Source organism: Lineus longissimus, chromosome 7 (genome assembly GCF_910592395.1).
Source record: "Lineus longissimus chromosome 7, tnLinLong1.2, whole genome shotgun sequence".
Lineage (NCBI taxonomy): Eukaryota > Metazoa > Nemertea > Pilidiophora > Heteronemertea > Lineidae > Lineus > Lineus longissimus.
In genome coordinates, this window is record NC_088314.1 from 2,297,295 (window position 1) to 2,316,870 (window position 19,576).

The 19,576-nt window shown below is 42.7% G+C and overlaps 2 protein-coding genes across 3 annotated transcripts; both read right to left on the reverse strand.

The window, feature by feature from the left end:
* Positions 1 to 171: 171 nt before the first annotated feature.
* Positions 172 to 15,394, reverse strand: LOC135491134 (germinal-center associated nuclear protein-like). 2 transcript variants are annotated; one of them, XM_064776808.1, is made up of 25 exons: positions 15,356 to 15,394; positions 13,857 to 14,595; positions 13,642 to 13,722; positions 12,712 to 13,407; positions 12,171 to 12,328; positions 11,420 to 11,561; positions 10,985 to 11,257; positions 10,413 to 10,648; positions 9,978 to 10,193; positions 9,414 to 9,685; positions 8,872 to 9,088; positions 8,469 to 8,669; positions 8,048 to 8,153; positions 6,574 to 6,680; positions 6,221 to 6,363; positions 5,696 to 5,938; positions 4,789 to 5,342; positions 4,356 to 4,489; positions 3,442 to 3,618; positions 2,895 to 3,068; positions 2,231 to 2,513; positions 1,860 to 2,052; positions 1,559 to 1,733; positions 1,237 to 1,342; positions 172 to 1,028 (listed from the first exon to the last, which is right to left on the reverse strand). In XM_064776808.1, the coding sequence occupies exons 2-25, from the start codon at positions 14,527 to 14,529 to the stop codon at positions 574 to 576; spliced, it is 6,015 nt and encodes a 2,004-aa protein (XP_064632878.1). In that variant the 5' UTR covers positions 14,530 to 14,595; positions 15,356 to 15,394; the 3' UTR covers positions 172 to 573. The 2 variants fall into 2 exon arrangements, with proteins under 2 accessions (XP_064632878.1, XP_064632877.1); XM_064776807.1 differs by lacking the exon at positions 15,356 to 15,394 and adding an exon at positions 14,855 to 15,274.
* A 416-nt stretch (positions 15,395 to 15,810) lies between these two features.
* Positions 15,811 to 19,073, reverse strand: LOC135490897 (uncharacterized). Its single transcript, XM_064776473.1, has 5 exons — positions 18,933 to 19,073; positions 17,935 to 18,034; positions 17,518 to 17,601; positions 17,031 to 17,135; positions 15,811 to 16,637 (listed from the first exon to the last, which is right to left on the reverse strand). Exons 1-5 carry the CDS (start codon positions 19,071 to 19,073, stop codon positions 16,510 to 16,512), a joined length of 558 nt encoding a protein of 185 aa, XP_064632543.1. The 3' UTR covers positions 15,811 to 16,509.
* Positions 19,074 to 19,576: the final 503 nt, after the last annotated feature.

Consider the following 19,576-nt stretch of genomic DNA (forward strand, 5'->3'; position numbering starts at 1 on the left):
TTCATGTGTGTGTGCCCCTTCACACAGTCATCCCTAGCAGATATACAACATACGGCCACGGTATATGAATCTTTATTCATTGATGTGAAGTTGTCCTCAACACAGTGTATCGACTTCTTAAACATGCTGACTGAATAAATCAACTTGAATTCATGATTATTAAGACATTTATTGCATCTTTCTCCAACTTTTACACTGAACATAATAGGTGTTTAGCTTTTCAAAACTGAAGAATAATAGAAAAGTGTAGTAAACTAAATAAAGCAGTGTTCAAAATGAAAATTTTGGAACTCAATTCAAAACATTTTTCTTGTCTTTTTTGACATATCTGGATGTCTTGATGTCATAGCAATATGTACAGGAAGAAACACATACAGCAGATGTCCGGAACAACTGTCTGTATTAAGATTGTGACAATTATCCTGCTGACTGCAGTACTGGATTATCACTCATGGGTTGGGTACTCTGGGTCGAGAAAAATGCTTTTCTTTGCTCCATGATAGACTGCTGTACAGCTGCATTCTGACAGCTTAGATTGTGACAATTGCCCATGCATTGTTGGAAATCATTATCTCACTGATTCATGAGAAGAGACCGCAGCCTCATCTCGAAGTTCATGTCCGCTCTTTTATTGGACAGCACATCCTGCTGCAGCATCAATATACTGTCTGAGGCAGACTGATGAACCTCAAACCCCCTCTCTATCGAAACATTCCCCACATCTTTATAAGTCCTCGACCAAGTTGTGTCCATGTCTAGCGATTCATCATCCTCTTCCAAAACACTCTGCAGATACTTCTCAAATACATCCAGATTCTGTTTTTCAATGCTCAGTCGGGATTTCAGTTCATATGCTGAATTGTCTGCCTCAAGAGTGACTTTATTTGCCACGGACAGATCCAAAATGACAGATGTATCCGGTGAAGCTGATGAGTCTAGTGCTGTTCGTTTCATTTCACTCTCGTTTGCTGTTTCATCCAGTTTTCGCTTAGCCGCTCGCACAACACAATCTTTTGTAGTTGTCATACCTGAAAATAGATATGATTATACGTTATTACAGTCAGGTCATCTGGATCCCTATTGTCTCCATGGCCAGGTTGGGCCAAAGTGAGGCCAAGATTGTAACACCATCTGTCTCAAGAGCAATTTTCCATCTCTCAATCATGGAGGAGGAAGGAGATTACATGGGACGAGAATCCTACTTCATCATTACAACGCACAGCATGATTCACATACCAGTTTCCAATGTTTCCAACAAGGTCTCGGTCCAGAATGTTGGCAGTCTGTAATCTCCCAGGGACGAAGGTGTATAGTATACCATAGCTTCCAACTGGTCCTCATCCTTAAAGCAAGAAATTCAAGATTCAAGATAGGAACCAAAATTACAAAATATGTTGAAACAAATTAGTGAAAGGAGTGCACACAGGATGCAGGATTAGAGATGTCGTGGTGACTGTCTTACTCGTAGTTAGAGGCAAATGCTCACTTGCAGACTATGGGGTCTGTTGTTCCTTAAGAGGTACCCAAAGGGCTTAGTAAGTAACAAGATTTTCCTCACCGATTCTGCTAATCCATCCACCCAGTCGAGATTCGCTAACCTATACGATATGCATGCCGATATGATTTCAGTCCATGGCATGTTGATGAAGCGTGGTTCACAGTCCTCGAGGCGCTCAGCCAGGTAACAGGTGTCCTCAAAATCCTCACGGCTTCTTCTTATTGCCCAGCCCACTCTATAAAAGGATAGACCATTTCACTGGAAAACTGATCACTCATATAATCAAAACTATAGTCTAAGGTGCAATATTTACTGATACCATCTCACTGAATCAACAAACGTCCTTTTGGTATAGTCTTACCTTGACAATAGGTTGGTTATATCAGATTCGTCCACGGTGAGCGCCTTAATGTAGGCCCAGACATCTTTACAAGCTTGGTTCCAGCTCTCAGCTTCATTATCATGGTAAATGAAAGAGGGCAGTGAAATCGAAAGAAGCAAAGACTCCAAGTAGTCAAGCTGGTCCTTTGCATTCCAGTCCTGGGCAGGTAGGTCTGAAAAATGGAATTTGTGAAGGGTTATGGGACGACATCCATTCTGTCTTGTCTGACACAATCTCACAAAGCTTTTGAAAGTCCTTTCACCTCTTTTTTCAATAGGTTCTGGTCCACTTGGAAAGGTTCAAAGGGGAGAACAATGTCAAGAAGGATTTATGTCCGAACTGAAACTAACCTGGATTTGTGCAGGAAAATTCCAAAGCTGGCCAAGAAATCTTGGCAAGCTCGAGACTTCCACCCACGGCAGACAAATGGTTGACTGCAGATTGATACAGCCCGATCAGAACATTGGGCGACTGATGTGGAAGCCCTCTATTCTTCCTGGCAGCGAGGTTTTGGTAGACTGGCGTGTAGAACTCTTTGAAGAGGAACTCGTCTATGAAGTTTCGGAGGGGTTTCTTTGTGAGTTTAGGGTGACTGGGACAAGACTCAGCAGCCCACTGGAGACCTTGACCAAGCTGAAAATAAAGATATACACTACATTGAGTTTCTTTTACCATTGATCCCTGAGAATTCTCCACATAAAATCATTTACCCCCAACTGTATTGAGTAGGCTGGGTTAAAATACATCTAATCGATGTTTTATCATTCCTCAAGGGGCTCAAGAACTAGCTAGTATTAACTGAAGATCGATAATAAACACTGAGAAAACTGAGAAGTCTTGTTCCAGACTGAAAGTTTTTCAAAAGAATCTATCCTTTGATACATGTTTAGTTGTTTATTGTTAGAACTTGTCATGAGGGGTTCAAATCTCTCAACTACTCTGCACGTGACTGTAAAAATTCTAAAAATCAACAGAATCATGACCTCACTGCCCTATGCTATCTTTGAATCTCACCGATTTAGTCGCCTCAAGAGTCTCCACATCTTCGATCGACATTAGATGCAGACGATCCTGCGCGACCTCCATCAACGCATCTCTCTCAGCTGGCATTATTTTACCATCAGTTATGACGAGCAATGGCGTGGATGGACAACATTTGGCAAGATCTTTGACACTCCTCACCTTTTCCTGCAAAAGAAGAACAAATCCTTAAGATCAAACTTAACCGAAGTCCCAATATCTTTCCTTCACATTTGTGACCCACCACGGCAAAATGAGTCGCATGTTGCACAGAAGATGAGCCTAAAATGACACCTGGACGTAATAGAATAAATTGATATACCCTACTCAGACTTCACAAAAGGCAGACAATAGTGAAATGAACAACCAGTCCGTCTCAACCTGTAAAGCTCGGAGCGACATGCGACTCATTTTGCCATGGCGGGTCACATTTATAAGGTAAAATAAACATGCACCATTTTAAAATTCTGTTCCTGACCATTGGTCATATAAAATGATTGAAACACACTGCTGAATAAAACTGACTAAACTTGAATCATACCGCTTCTGTTTGACTCGGTAAGATGAATCCTATGACTACTGAAGACCCCATGATGACATCCTTGTTTTCCAAGTGTCGCTCTGTCGTCCCCGAGACACAGACATGTAACGTGGCCTGTGCTGGGATGGATGGGGCAACAAGCATCGACGAATAGAGACTCAAGACATCTATGCCATCCTGAAAAACATATAATGATTTGACTACTCAAAAGTTATGGGAGTAAAACTGTTTGCTTAAGTGACCGTCAAGAAGGGATTGCCAAATCTCACTTACACTTCTTTACAAATCATCTGTCAGGGAAACAGTTTTGTTAAATCATTTTAACACCTTCAGCGCCGAACCATGCAGACTACGTGGCCCAAATCCCTCCTCTTTGAGCTGGTTATCGGAGTCTCATCGACTTCATGAGAGAACTACGCCATCGCCATCTTCAGGGCAAGGTAAATACTGAAAATACCAATATTCAGGGCAAGGTAGGAACTGAAAAGACCAAAGTTCCTGCCTTGCCCTGAAGATGGCGATGGCGTAGTTCAGAACTTTAGATGACTTCATGAAAGAACTACGCCATCGCCATCTTCAGGGCAAGGTAAATACTGAAAATACCAATATTCAGGGCAAGGTAGGAACTGAAAAGACCAAATGGTCTATTGCCCTGAAGATGGCGATGGCGTAGTTCTTTCATGAAGTCCATTAGACTCCGATAACCAGCGCAAAGAGGGGGATTTGGGCCACGTAGATCTACGAGGTTCGGCGCTGAAGGTGTTAATCTGGTGGTAACTGGTACCACAACACCCCTAACCACCCAATCTTGAAGCAAATGCCTTGACCAATTGGCAAAATTTGGTTCCGTGATTGCAGATTTTTATGCTGGTATGATTTTCGTTCGACCTCTAGACTTCACAAACAAATCTCACCGTCCTTGCTTTGCGGTAGTTCCGAGCCTTTCCAGCCGCCCCTCTCTGCAGTTTATGTTTGACCCAGTCACAGAGAACAGAGTTCTTCTGGCAAGCTGGCTGAACCACCAACACCTTCCAGTATAGGCTGGGCTCTGAAAGAGAAGATTGAACGATTATGGATGAGTGCACTGCAGTCAAATACTTCGTTTTTCTCAATGATGAACCATTGTTGAGATACATCACACAGATAGAGTAGGGTCAGTAATGAAATGAAACTGGCTCGAGCTCAACAAGATCTTTTGTTGTTTTCGTCCACAAGCTGACTGGCAGTAGCCATTCGTTCAAAGTAGAGACATCTCAACAAGCTACATGAAGGACTGCTTCCCATTCACGGAACCTCCTACCCAGCTCATCTAGGTGAAAATGGACTAAAGCATGACTCTGAACTCACCCGAAGTCATCAATTCCTTTTTGCTCCGCCCTCCAAGTAGCCCAATGAGTTTTTCCCCAACCAAGTTTGGCAAATCAAACGGCTTCCATGCCCGATGATGCCGTAGGCCCTGCAGCAGATTCCTCAAGTCGATATGATTCATATTTACTTGCTGTCGTAGACTGATTGACCTTGGCGGCTCAATCGAGAGGCGTGCCTTCTTTCCAACGTAAAATGCATCTCTTGCGATTTCATCTGATGGTCGCCAGGGCAACAAACAGGTTACTTGTTCTTTGACACTATATCGTGATGGTGCACTGGGAAAATTGTGCATTGCTGTTTTTAGGCGGACTTGTTTCACGTAGCGTTTCCGCCAGATTTTGAAAAAGTTGTTTACACGGAAGAGTTGTACAGTATATTTCACATCCTCCAATTCTTGTTTTCTGATTTCTAAATCTATCACCTCTTTTGCTACTTCTGCAGCTAATGATTTGCAAGCATCCTCTGTGATTTCATCTTGGACTACGACTGCCACTCGCTGTTTGCTTTCCTCATGAAGTTGGGCCTGGACCACCCTAAATGAACAGACAAAAGGCAGTGAAATAATGCATGCATAACATGCATGTTAAAATACAGGCAGAATAGTGCAATATTGCAACATGATGTTTGGGTTCAGAGCAAGTACTTAGAACATCAACCTAACATGCGTTCGACCAACATGCTCTCAGAAACTACTGAAAGCTGTCTTACTCAAAAGGAAAGCTAAAGAACAGCTTCCAACTTCTGGAAGATGAAGCTGCGAGTCTTTCCTAACCAGTACTTAAGGAAAGAAGAATGCATGGCAGATACGCTAGCTATTATAGGAAAGAAGAATACAGTGCAGCTGCAACACACCGCAAAGAATCAAAGCACATGTAAAGAATTCTACCTGTATTCTAACTGCGCTGTTCTAAGCGTCTCCTCCTCGAGGACCGCCCACTCCACATCTCGGACAGCATGTTGACAAATCTCCACGATCAACGCAGCGTGTCTGCTTTCCTCTGCCTTCCTTTCAAGCTCTTGTCGTTCCTTTTCTTCCTTTTTTTGTCGCTTCTCTTCTAGTAATTTCTTCCTTATCTCGAGCTCTTCTTGTTCGTTCCTTGCTTCAATTATCATCTGTTCACATAAATCCCTGTTGAAAGGACAATTTCAGCTTTTCAGTTGGTGGGAAAACCTTCCAGCGTTCCAATTGACAATTTCCTCGGTACACAATATTGGATATATTTTCCAGTCTCAACTGAACCAGACCGATTGGAGGAAATATTCGTTGACAGCAAGCGTGTACACAAAGAGCACTGAAGCATTCTTACTTGACTCACCAGAATGTATACCTTAACCTAAACAGGTTTAGGTAGGACAAAGTCATATTGGAGAATTCATTGAAAATCAGTTCTAAATTCCTAAGAAGCCTCACCTGGTAAATTCATCACATGTTTCATCAGCGACCACCTTGCCCGCTGTCGCTATCTCAAATTCCAGGATTGTATCGTTGCTTGTCTGCAGAGCCAATTCATCAATAACCTCCAGGAAAAGGTCACGGGCCAGCTCTTTGATGACCTGCAGAGGAGACAAACAAATCAGTTCAGGCCAAGCAGCCATCAGGGCCGTCCAAAAGAGACCTGCCGCTGAACAGGGGAAGAGGAGATGAGGCAGCTTGGTCTGACCTGGGGAAACATCCACAGACAGGCTGCCTGGGGAGAAGACTGAAGATTGAGGCCTTATGTGCCCTCTAGGCATGAAGAGGACAAAGTAAAGTATTGTTCCTACCTCGTTTGGTAACTTCCTAGCTGCTGAATCTGACACCACTGTGGTCCTTTCTGGCGTAATATCCCTGGACACCTCCACTTCAACCGGATAACACGTCACTGTGGGATCTGGCAGTACATAAAACAATGAAATGGCCAGGGCCATTGTGCTCACCTCATGTGGAGGAAAGATGGATAAAGAGCATGGTATTGTGTCATGTAGTGTTAGGTTTGATGTAGGTCCAAGCAATTACAATTTCCCCAAAATGGCCAATTTACAGTACATTCGACCTCTGTGACCTTGAAAAGTAGGTCAAATCAAAGAAGACCCGGGTGACACATTGAATGGTTGTTAGAATTAGATGTACCTATGATATAAAATTGGTGCCAATCGGGCAAGTCATTACTTGGAATAAAGGCATTTTGAAGAATTTAGGATTTGGCCCCCTCCCTGGAGGCCAAACGGCAAATCAGATCGCACCAAACTTCGGTACCTGAGATCACCTGACCAAGGGGTACATGTGTACTTAATTTGTGATCAATAGTCATTGCAGTTAAGAAACGTGCCATAGTTACGGCCTGACGGCCAATTTACGCCATTTGACCTCTGTGACCTTGACAAGAAGGTCAAATTAAAAACCTGTAAGACATATACTGTATGGTGGTTAGATGTACCCATGATATCAAATTGGTGGCAATCGGGCAAGAAGTTAAGGAATAATCACATTTTTAAGGTTTTTGGATTTTGCCCCCTGGTGGTCAAGTGGTGAATTATATTGGACTAAACTTCGGTCCCTGAGATCACCTGACTAAGGGGTAAATGCGTACCGAATTTGGTATCAATAGTCATTGCAGTTTAGAAACGTGCCATCGTTACATCCTAACGGCCAATTTACAACATTTGACCTCTGTGACCTTGAAAAGGAGGTCAAATCGAAAACCCGGAGGATATATGATGCACCTTTGCTAGAAGTACCTACCATATTTTTTTCAAAATTTCCCGACTACTATTAAGGGAGATATTGCATATTTTCACTTTTAACGTTTGGCCCCCTGGTGGCCAAACCATGAAACGAATCGGACCGAAACTTGTTCTCCAAGGTGTCATTACATAAGGGTACATGTGTACCAAGTTTCAACTCAATAGCTCTAACAGTTACGAAACGTGCCCTGCTAACGGACGACGGACGACGACGACGACGACGACGACGACGACGACGACGGACGACGGACGCCACGGTATGGGATAAGCTCACCTCTGCTAAGAGGTGAGCTAAAAATGTTGTGAAGCATGTTTAGGTCAACTCTTTCAGATTATGTGGATATATCATTATGAGGTTTTCATTTGAATCAACTGTGCTATCTTAGCCAAGCACTTATCCACTCATGCTCTGTATAATGGCAATGGACTTAAAATGATCGCTTTGTTGTATGACAAGATAATTGCAACACACGTTTTTGTGTCTTTGAGCATTCTCTACCAAAGAAAGACTGACCTCTGCCACCAGTAACTGACAAGTCCCCGATGTAACGCCCATGGTCACTGAAACTGCTGGAGGGGTTGATGATATCATTGGGAGGCAATGGACCACCGTTGACCACCTGTGGAGAGAAACAGAGAATGGTAAGCTCCAGCAAGTTTGCTTCCATTGAAAAGTGCTGTTCAGTCAAGGGAAAGATTGTATTCTAGTCCACTTTCTCAGGTTCTGAAAAGGAAATGTATCCCATGCCCTTGGACAGATATGCATAAGGTTCCTGAGATGGAATCATCACTCAAAGCGTGGATTTCTAGAGAGTCTCATGGGCTGTTTTTGCCTTTGAAATGTTTCCTATAAATTGGTTAGTCGTTCAGGCAAGATCAGCATAATGCCTCCATGAGACCAAGTTAAAGAAATCTGGCTATCCCAAAATATGTACCTCTCCAACTGACACTTGCAGCTTCGACTCAATCACAGTCTCCGCCCGACGGAATGTCCCAATAGCCTCTGGCGTAATGTAGTCAGACTTGTTCAACATGACCACTCCATCTTGTGCATCCAAGCCATGCTCTTCGCAGAAGTACGCTGCGTCTTCACTCTCTTCAAAGGCCAATTGTCGGACCAAGTCTTCCACAGGGTACTAAAGCAAAAGTGATAGACCATAATCAGAAGTGGTCTTGATATATGTTCAGTATTAAGATATTTGATCCAGCTTCTGATATTTGATCAAAACGCCAATTTGTTAAGATATCCTTGCAATCAGACCACTCCCCTCCTCACTGTGATACTGCTGTTTTTGCCGGCACTTGACTTGCCAGGACAGCAACCTTTCGTAAACTCACCTGGGTTCTCTTGTGCAACGCCTTCAGCATGATCCTCAATGCCTTGTGTCTGACTTGATTGAAGTAACGGTGCATGATGCATGCCTGGAGAAACGTCACCTTCTTCACGAGTTTGAAAAATCGAATGTAGTTGTTACTGTCGAGCGCATGGTAGGTCTCTACAGCAAACTTGACAGCGGGTGAGGTGCGAATTTCATCGGGAAGTTGTTGCACTTCTCTGGAATGAAACAAAAAAGATTTAATTCTGTCACAATGTCTGCTATTAACGCTTTTGCTGCCAAGCTCAGTAGCATCTTCTGTGCTGCTAAAAGAAAATTGAACTCCGGGTCATTAAATCTTGTCATGTAGAAGGAAACAAACTAGTCAAGGTGAAAAAGAATTTCCAATTCTTCAACTCAGCTTCTTCGAAACTCGAAAAATGGCTTGCAAGGAGATATTTTAAGTGCACACAATTTCCAGCTCGAAAAATGAGGCGCAGACCGAAATCATTAAAACGTTCTAAAGTACTCAAGGTAAGAATGTAACTTCTTAGCAGAACTCACCTCAAGGTATCACCTTCGTTGAGATTCATGAGAATCATATATCCCCTGAACTCTGCCTCATTGGGACAGCGGATACCCTGCTTATTCTCCAAGTCGTAATACAGCTCTTTTAACGTCTGTAGACATTTGGTCAAGTTCTCGTTGTTGATCTTCGTGTCGAAAACCATCATGTCCTCTTCGACAAGACGCTCGGCGCAGTAGATGTGAAAACGGACACATTTTTCCACCAGGGCAACAGCTGTCAAGTCACACAGGTGCTGTTGGGTAATATCCTGAAAATAGCGCAATATACCATCACCAACCATTGATGGACATCCTTTCACCCTATGTGGGACACCACAAACAAAATAGGAGCAGGGATACGATGCAAGGCATGAAGTGTATCATGGATAGCGACCCGTCTAGCTCAGCAGGTGAAAGCTTGTCTTAGATTTGTGTCGTGAGGAGTATTGACCTGGTTTCAAGTAGGCACTACTGTCATCTTTTGAATCCTTCAAAGTCTTTTGAAATTTTTGCCACGCACGGAAGTTTCAGGGGTACAGTAGTGAAAAGTAAGACTCTCACCTTTCTTATTCCTCTCGTTCTATTCCAGAGGAAGTCAAACCATTCGCCCCAGTTGTTGTTACCCAGGTCCATGATATTGTTCACCAGGTAATCCATGGTCTTGGCAAGGACATGAGGTGGCCGCATCTCATGAGGCAGGGGCTCATCCTGATCTGCTGACGACCGGCTGTATTCCTTCACAGCCTTGGAGTGGTCAATTTTAGGGTTTTGTCCTTTCTGGAAGGAAATACAATCAAAGGCTGGGTTCATTTCTTTGTTCAAAACTAGAAATTAGAAATTGAATTTGAGATTTTTCAATTATATGCATGTGGTAAATACATAATTATATAGAGTGAAGTCCCAGGGTTCTTTTGTATCTTTTAAAAAAAGGTTCAACACCCTACCCGACTGTTCATTTGGCTTTGATTGGAGAGGCATTCAAACTTTAGTACTTACAATATTAGTTCCTGGCACCATCTCAAACACACTCAGCCTCCTTCTGTCTTCCCTCATGTAACGTTCCTTCTCGGGGCACATGTCTGGGCATGTCCCGATGACAGCTTGTGCCTTCTCAAGACGTGACACCTTCTGAATGCCTAATCTCATCTGCCGCTCCCTTTCCTCTAATATATTAATCCTATCAGTTGCATTATAGGCAACCATACCCGATGTTCCAGAAGAACGTGCAGACACTGAAACGCAAGGAAATCTTTATTTCACTGGTAATTTGGTTTGGTGTGTGTTATTACATACACTACAACTACAGTACAATAGCTCGAAGTACTGGTCACATGTCATGACACAATGCATGCAAATGCAAGGCATGTCATTGCTGTGAATGAGGCCATAGAAAGCCACACTGACCCTAATAACATCTGAATTCTAAAGCATGTTTCCCAGGAGCTGACGGTGGGTCACAGCAGATAGAGATATATCAGGGTGCTGGTATTGAAATGTACCCAGGGACTGGACAATAAAAATGTCAATTTTCTAGCAGCCAAACCACCAAAAGTGTCCGCCCGACTTACAAGCTTCATGTCTTGCTCCACGGACAGGACTTGAGCGAGATTCCTGGGGTAACATCCTTATATTGCTCGGGAATCCCACATCTGGTCGTGCCTTGACTGGAGAGCGATGACCTGTCACTGTCTGGATGGCATGCACCCGATCAACATCCCCATCATGTCCATATTCCTCTAGTCGTTGCAGCAAGTGCACCTCCTCAGCTATATCCCGATCTGACGTTCCTTGCAAGGCTTCGAGCTCATTGTTGACCCCAGAGGAGAATAGGGTGCGTGGTTCTGAAAGGATGAAGTAAAATTTGGTCATGTAGCACCGACAAAGCAACCTTCTCATACATGTTCTCCTGAGCGCCTCTGTAGACACTTAAATAAGTTACAGCTGTTGTAAAGCTCTTTGAAACGTACCTATATCAGTATAAAGTGTATATACATCATACATACTTCCAAAGAGTCCTGGCACTGGTGCTTTCCTCTGTGGTTTCTCATCTTGCCCACTGGTTGAGTGTGAGCTCAAAAGGATACTGACACTAGGTCGGCCAACACGGAATATTCTTCCTTTCCTCTTGGCTGTAGCAGCTTGGTCCTGTGAGAAAAAATACAAATGACACACGAGCCTGCTCAGGGAATATGTCAGACATACCCACTGCATGATGCCTCTTCCAGCACTAGCAGCCACTAGAAGCACTGGGCAGTGAAAAGAAGAGGTTGTGATCATCAATTTAGTATGTCTAAAATGCACTCTTGGGATGGCGAACAGTAGTTTATCTTAGTGTTCCTGAACATTGCATTCATTGACATGCAGCAATGCAACATTCATATACATGCAGCAATGCATTTACATGTAGCTAAATCAGATACCTGAGATGGTCTGACAGAGGTACATTCCAGACAGCAGAACTCCCTCCTTGGAATTGGAGCTCAATTCGGATTGATCATGTTAATACACATAGCTTCAGGTGATGATATTAAAGGGGCCTTCCGGCAGGAGCAAGGGGCCAAATCGATAGTCATCAGGTGACTAACATGCACAGTAAGGGGACAATGTTGTGTTTGATATAGCAATAATTATATTCCTCATACATGTACAAGCATGAATAGTTTTGATATAGTTGGGGAGAGACCCCTTATCTGCCAACCTGGCTCCTGCCTATACATGTATTCATGCTTCAAGTGCTCTGAAAGAGGAACTTACATGTGACTGAAAATGAATGGTTGCCTTCTGCTTGGCTGGGTTAGGGTAGACTCTCTTGATCTGGCCAAACTTGGAGAAATGTCTTACTAGGAATGCGCGGTTGTTGTATTCATTTGGTACTTCCTGACAAATGATTGCAGTCTTGGACCCGAGGTCATCTAAGAAGAGAAGACAGCATCATTGTTTGTATGTTGTGTCACATTTACCAGATTTTAAACTATTTGGAGAAGCATGGTGGTGTGGTGCTTAGAGCTCACCACTTCTGACCACTAGGTCCTAGGTTACAGTTCCTTCTGAACACTTCGTTCATTCTTGTTAGAGTTCGATGGTTAAGTGTACATTGTATGCGCTCAGTAGCTGCTCATTAACATCCACTGGAGCATTCTGGGCAGCCTGAAGGAGTTTGAGCAGGGTTGACTTGGAAAAGCACTGTAGCTCCTGGACGACCTCTGTACGAAGAAGACTTTGTAGTTTAGAGTATAATTTTAAGCGAAGACATATTTTTTAGTAAAAACTACAATTTTTAAAGACCAACACTCACCATCTTTTGATTTGCTTCGTGCTATATTGATACTCTTCTTGACACTCCTCCTCGCAGCGTCAGACATTCTGCCGGGTTTGATTCCACCAGAAAAGACAGGCCTTGCTCTTCGGCCCCCGTTTTCATCCTCACCAGTCTCTTTAGACGGACCCTTCCCGAACAAGTGTCTTGTCTGCCTTTCAGAAACATCTTGCCCCTCATCTGGGTCTCTCTTTCCAAAAAGTCCACGGTCTTGTCTCGCTGGCTGACGTTGAGACAGTGGTGCCCGTTCAATACGATGTTCACGTCTTTCATCCTCTTTAAAACCTCGACTCAACTTGCCAAACACCCCAGAATTTTCAGAACGACGTGTCTCCCAGTCACGTTCCCTGTGCCGATCAAATACTTTTTCCCCCTGATCAACCCCAGGGTCTCCTCCCTCTTCACTTATACTGGATGACTTACCAAACAACACTGTCCTCTTAATCTCTGGCACGTTCTCGGAAGCTTTGCCAAACAGACCAGTAGGTTTCCCAAACAGACCACCAGCAGGTTTCCTGAACAAATCTGCTCCCTTTTCTGTTTGCCCCGATTCTCCACCCTTTTTCCCAAATAATCCCGTTTTTGGTTGATGAGATTCAGCTGCTCTATAATATTCCTCCTCTCCAGTATCTTTCACTGTTTTTCCAAATAGAACAGTCTTCGTGACTGTTTCACCTAAGAAAGAACATACATATTGAATAGACAAAATTCAAGTCGACAATTCAGACATGATATGCGCCCATGAAACCAATGTGACCTAACCCAACTACTAATCTAGGGAAAGTGACATCAATCATTATGATCCATTGAAGGTTGTCAATGACAGCTTGGGGAAAACTACTTTGAAGCCGAGGCTCTGTGTGACGAGGCCCGGAATTTGCCGAAACACAAGTTTTTCATTTACTGTACCTGATGAACCTATGGGTGAAGCAGCTTTTTCTGACTTGCCGAAGCTTTCTCTTTTCTCCTGAGTGCGCTTTCCGAAAAGACCTGGAAAAAGAAACAGCACCAAGTAAAAACTCATTCAATAAGTACAATAGTTATAAGCGTGTGAATGATTGCCTTTTAAGTCAATTAAGTCTGGACAGAAAAACTTACTGCAGTTAGTTACTAACTTCACCTACCAGTTGAAGGTCCTGAGAACAGGCCGTCAGTGTGAGGTCTCTGCTGGTCGCCGGACGCTGCTGTAGTCATGGACTTCCTGCCGAAAAGGCCTCCAGAAGAAGACACAGATTTTCCACTGAACAATGACCCTTGTCCGGCTGCTTGTTCCATTTTGAATACCTGTGGGCTCGTTGGTCCAATTGCTGCTCCAGGTGGTGACACAGGAACAGTTGTACTGGTGGTCGAAGTTTGCAAGCTAGATGCAGATTGTGATGGTGCTTGTTGTGAGTCTATTGTACCAAAAATATTTGAGCCTTGCACCCCAGAATGGAATCCAACTGATGACGCTGAAGTTCCACCTAAGATTGAAGCTCTAGAGGTGCTTTGATCTGCAGGAGAGGACTGTTCAGCAGGTATGCTCTTGCCTCCAAACACAGCACTAGCGGCAGTTCCAGCGAAAGGTTTGGGTGAGGGCCCACCACTAAAAAGTGATCCGGAACTGGAAGTGCCTCCAAAGATATTCCCAGGTGACAGGCCTTGAAAAGGAGTAGCAGTTGATGTGACAATTGACTCCAGGCCCACTTGAGCAACAGAGGACTGGATAGAGCATTTAGATGCTCCAGGATTACATTGTCCGAAGAGTGAGCCAGTTATTGACATCCCAGGGACTGACTGGGGAATATCTGGATTCATAATTGTTCCTCAGTCTGTTCAAAATTCAACTACTACAGTCACTATGATTGATAAAAAGAATAAGTCCTGAAGTGAAAAAAAGAAATTATTTTCACCAATTGAATGAGTATCAATGGCCATGGGACCAACAAGCATGATCAATATTTAATTGGTTGGCATTCAAGTGAAAGGGTACCGTCTAATTTAGGCCCCTTGCCCTACCTTACCAAACCTACTGTACTGACGGTTGAAATTACAATCCTCAGTCGGAAAGGACGTAGTTTGAACACATTCAACTAGCCTATAAATCCTTTGAACAGTGGCGCTTCTTTAGTCAATCGCTAACCTTTTTTGGGCCGTGAACGGGGATTGTAAACTCGTTCTGTACTGACAATCACAATGACATTGACAATGTGAATGACTGGTCTAAAGTGTTACAAATTATCATGTTATTATCGATTATGGTTTTCATAAGAAGTCTGCACGCCTCTAGAGCCGCTTCGAAGCATTATCTGACGTCCTCTTTGATGTGAAGACCTATTCAACAATGGTTTGTTTTCGCACATCCTGATCCTCAATCCTGTGGACCAAGGCTTGTCAGCCTTGTGTATGAAGTGCAGCCCGATGATTTCTCCTTCTGTCGTCCATGTAATTTACCACGTTTTAATCACAGGATCAACAACTAAATAGATCGACTTGCAAGGAGAGTGTTATCGTAACATTAATACGGCATCAAAGGCGTTATCAACCACACAAACATCTTACATTTTGTATTTTGGAAAAAACCTTTTTTTAAATTTTCTTTTAATACATAATCTCACACGACGTAGACCATTTCCACACTGACCGTTTTCCTCCAAGGTCTCACACCACAGTTTCATCGGACCCATCAGCAGATCAGATGTGACGTCAACGCGACCCCTGGTGCGAGATCATCCTGAGGAAATCGCTTTTCCGGCCCTGGAGATGCTGGAGAATCGTGTTGGAGTCCAACAGGATAAGTCAAGACTTTAGTGATAGCTAAAAAGCCGTCTAACCGACAATACTTTCAGTCTTGGCGAGTGCTATACGATTGTGCAATAATGATTACATTGGTTTCACATCTACAAAATCCTAAATATTCTAGTATCTACTTTTTGATGGAATATTGAGTAATTTTTTATAATTATAGTAGTAGTAGCTAAGAAAGATAGCTAAATAAATTTTCATGCAGTTTTGTTATGTAAATACCTACTTAAACAATTAAATTTTAAAATAGCAATTAGCTTTCTTACTTTAGAAAATAAATAAGAAAAATGGCGATTAGAAAGTAAAACTTCCTTTATTTGCTTTGGCTACTACAGTTTATCATGAACATGAGTTTATCAACAGTGTTATTTTGATGCTTGTTGGCGAGCAGACGAGGGCAAGAGGATATTACGCAGAGACAGTCCGTATCCAGTCCGAGTCGTTTACCAGTTGAGTAGTCAGCGCGGTCATTCGCGTATTTCCGAATGCAAACTTTGGTTCAAGTAGGCCACCAGCTGTATTTTTCCACAACGAGTTGCCTGGACAATTCATGTCTCCTTTAAGTTACTTTTATCCGAGAATAGCGGGAAAACGAAACACTACTTTGGAAAAACACTGACAGATGTTTATACATCGGTCGTATCAATCATCCCATATAGACTTGCTGAATTTAGCCACATCAGTTTCGTCGTTAGAAATATGCCAATCAAAAGCGTTGTTTTTGAGTGGCCTCCAGGGATCAACCAATTTTGCATTCGGAGAGGTTGAATTAACCTTCGATTCAGAGAGTGTCCAGTAGTAATTCCGGGTCATTTTCCACTTTGCTTCGGATTAAAATCGTCGAAAGTTCCGAATGTGGATTTAAAAAAAGACCGATTGGTATGTTACACTTTTTTATTCATCAGTTAGTTTCGTTTTGACCTTCGAGTATAAAAAAAACATGTTGGCTTTGGAATTCAGGTAAAGATTGCTTTCGCATTGGTAAATGGATCACTATGGCACTGGGCAATTTCCCAGAAGCATACACTGAAAATATAAAAATGAGTCGTCGAAATTAGAACCTCCATCCGCTTGTCGCTTTCGTCGACGTTTGCTGACTGCTTCTGGTTCAATGTGTTCGACTGAAAATAAAATGAATATACATGTACCATGAGTATAAACCAACAGTATACAATATAATGTAAAATATACTTAGTATTGCTTGATCTAGGTTAGCAACCTTAAGTCAATTTTTGGTCCGTGGAGGAGACTGGCGTCTGTCATCTCCGTCGATATAAAAAATGGGCCAACCGTAGTACTTTGTATATGAATCACCCTCTAAAACCATGCAGTGGTTTTACTAAAATGTACCATCCGCCCCAGATATTTCGATGGCGTGTGAACAAAACCGTCTGAATTTCAGGATGTGTATGGATGTGCGAATCCAATACTTGTTGAATTGTACACCAGTCCGTGTTTTGGGGAAATCTGTAGTTACAGATTCTAACTTTTTATCAGTTTTTGTTATGACTTACCGACGAAGGATTCGTTGTATTTTGGTTCCATGCACTTGAATGGCCCATAGAAGTAAGACAGTACGGTTGTTCTACATTTCGCAGGTAGCCTTACAACAGGCGTAACTAAAGAAAAGAAGATGGCGACGGTGAAAAACTCCTGCGCAGTCGCGGCGTTGTGTACCGGTACTCATCCAACAGGATCCAAAGAAATACATTGTGTTGACTTATACAATAAACAAACCTTTTCATAAAACGTGCGGATAAGGCTGTGTACACGCAACATCACCAAGAGTTGGTCACGTAACATTTTTATTGCAACAGTTCGGCACACAATTCCCAGTGATGACGTCATCCCTGAAGTTTTCCTAGCCAATGTCAGTGCGCGACTTTTTTTCTGTGTCCAGATAGGCCTACTTTATGAACGCAATAAGTTTAGGGTTTGGCCAGACGTTTTAGGCTTGTTTCAGACTCCATCATGGACTTATCAAACATTCATAGTACGTACATAAGTTACATCCGCTTAACTGGCTGATGAATGCGCACCGTATCAGGTCGCATGTCACACTGTGTAAGGTACCACCCGAGGAGCCTGCAAAACAAGATGATTAGGCAGTCAGTCAATGCATGAGCCTACAATTAGTGCCGAGTGTCATCTGGTAGAGAGTGAAATTTTGCATGAAATTCACAAAAAAAGTGATGTTTACATTGTGTTGGTGGAAAGTGGAAACGTTCTAGATATAACAAAGTGCTGCTGTCTGCGATGACAACGCTGGAAACGTTTCGTACCGGTTGAAAACTTTTTTTACCCGCCGGATGGAAACCTTTTGTCACCGAGGTGTAGGCTCAGGAAAAAAATCCTCAAAATATTTATGGTGCAAAAAACAACTCATGGCGTGTTCTCAGGCACCAGAAATATGCTTACATTCCGACCCATTCTTGTTCCCTTTCTTCTTCTTCTTTCCTTCGCCGCCACCTATCAGCACCAGCACGCACAGACTGGCTATGAGGACAAAGCGAAGCATCTGCAAAGACAGCGAATAAGGATTAATTAAGGACGATATGAAAGAAACCGTTCCCTCCGAATCCAATCGAGATTATGGTGGGTTGTGGGAGTGACGCTGTTCAAACATCAGCACATTACGCCGATGTCCAAGTTTTGAGGTCACCGATCAGGGAAGGATTCTATTCGGGCGCCAACACCCTCGAAACTCCCGCTGGACACGACTATGCTAGGGAGATACAATGTTTCGTCAGAATTTTTCTTTCTAAAGACAATGCTTTTTATAATCGTCTGGATTTTGATGCACGTGTTTTTGTAACTCCGGCTCTTAAAAGGGGTGACGGTTACGACTGGGGCAGCCGAGATTTCACTCGGAAGCGTTCGGTGCGTCTTTCTGGGTTCGGACACCCAAACTTTGGAACAGTCTCCCGGCTCAAATACTTATTTTAATGTTTTATATGTCAACAGGTTGGAAACGTCTGGATGTTGATGACATGTGCACCTTCGTCACTTTCTGCCGCTGTGCAAAATGTCGGCCTACCTAGTTGGTGCGCATGCCGCCTGCATCCCCACGATCCCTGCTTTTCTCCAGGTGCCATATAATAGGTCTCGACCTACATGGTTACCTGTGTAGTACATGTACATTTTATCATGTTGTATATCGGTTGTAAATGTCTTGTTATGTTAATTTTAATATTGTACATGTATTTTACATGAATAAATTAATTAACGCAACTTATGCGTGCGATTTTATGGTTGTGTTTGAAATATGAAAGCAATATGGGAAAAGAACATTTATGCAGATGTTCTTCTTCTAACCATTTCATGGTTGTTCTTGTAAAGAAAAAGACGTAAAGGGTAAGACGTAACATCGAAAATTTAAGTAAAATGTAGAAATCGGATTACTTGTAAATAAATACCTCGGAAGATTCTGGTTCCTTCGGATGTCTTCCCGGGCTGACGAACGGAGAAGGTGATGGTGTCAAGAAGATGTGGGTCTTATAGTCGATCGTCTCTGATCTTATCTTCGGCCCACCACACGAGTCCCAGTACCATCTCATACAATCTCACTGCCAGCGAGCATTCCCGTGATGTTTTCATGAAGAATGATATCACCTATAACACCCGGGAGGCGAGGTTGTTTCCAAACAATTATCAAACTTCAAAGATAATCTGCCTAATTGAGATCTCCATCACGTTAATTGGCGACTTTGACCGGCAGCGTATTTGATCAATAAAATGATTTTAGACCAACTGTTTACGATATCATCTTGTGGTATTTGATATAATACTTATTTGTCTTTGACACATTCAAATGCTGCCTTTGGTATTTTCATTTAAACCGATAAAATCTGACTCTAAGAGCTTTTTGATTTTATCCGAGCTCAATCTGTTAAATAAAGATGTTGTGTTTGACTGCGGCCCTTGGCATTGTTGATCAATAATATGATTTCAGGAACGTTTTGATTTCATCTCAGACAGAAGTGCAGAAGTCTGATATAAGTTTCAAGAAAGTTGTATGTGTTATTGAATAGTGCTGTATATTCACCGTTGCCATTATTAT

Excerpts from the sequence above, each read along its gene's own strand:
- LOC135491134 (XM_064776808.1), bottom strand. The coding sequence starts at position 14,529 with ATGAATCCAGATATTCCCCAGTCAGTCCCTGGGATGTCAATAACTGGC. Across the intron at positions 13,408-13,641 it reads TTCACCCATAGGTTCATCAG|GTGAAACAGTCACGAAGACT; the intron begins GTACAGTAAATG and ends GTTCTTTCTTAG. Across the intron at positions 11,258-11,419 it reads AGTGCCAGGACTCTTTGGAA|AACCACGCACCCTATTCTCC; the intron begins GTATGTATGATG and ends TCATCCTTTCAG.
- LOC135490897 (XM_064776473.1), bottom strand. The coding sequence starts at position 19,073 with ATGAGATGGTACTGGGACTCGTGTGGTGGGCCGAAGATAAGATCAGAG. Across the intron at positions 18,035-18,932 it reads AGGAACCAGAATCTTCCGAG|ATGCTTCGCTTTGTCCTCAT; the intron begins GTATTTATTTAC and ends CTGTCTTTGCAG. Across the intron at positions 16,638-17,030 it reads ATACAACGAATCCTTCGTCG|TCGAACACATTGAACCAGAA; the intron begins GTAAGTCATAAC and ends TTTTATTTTCAG.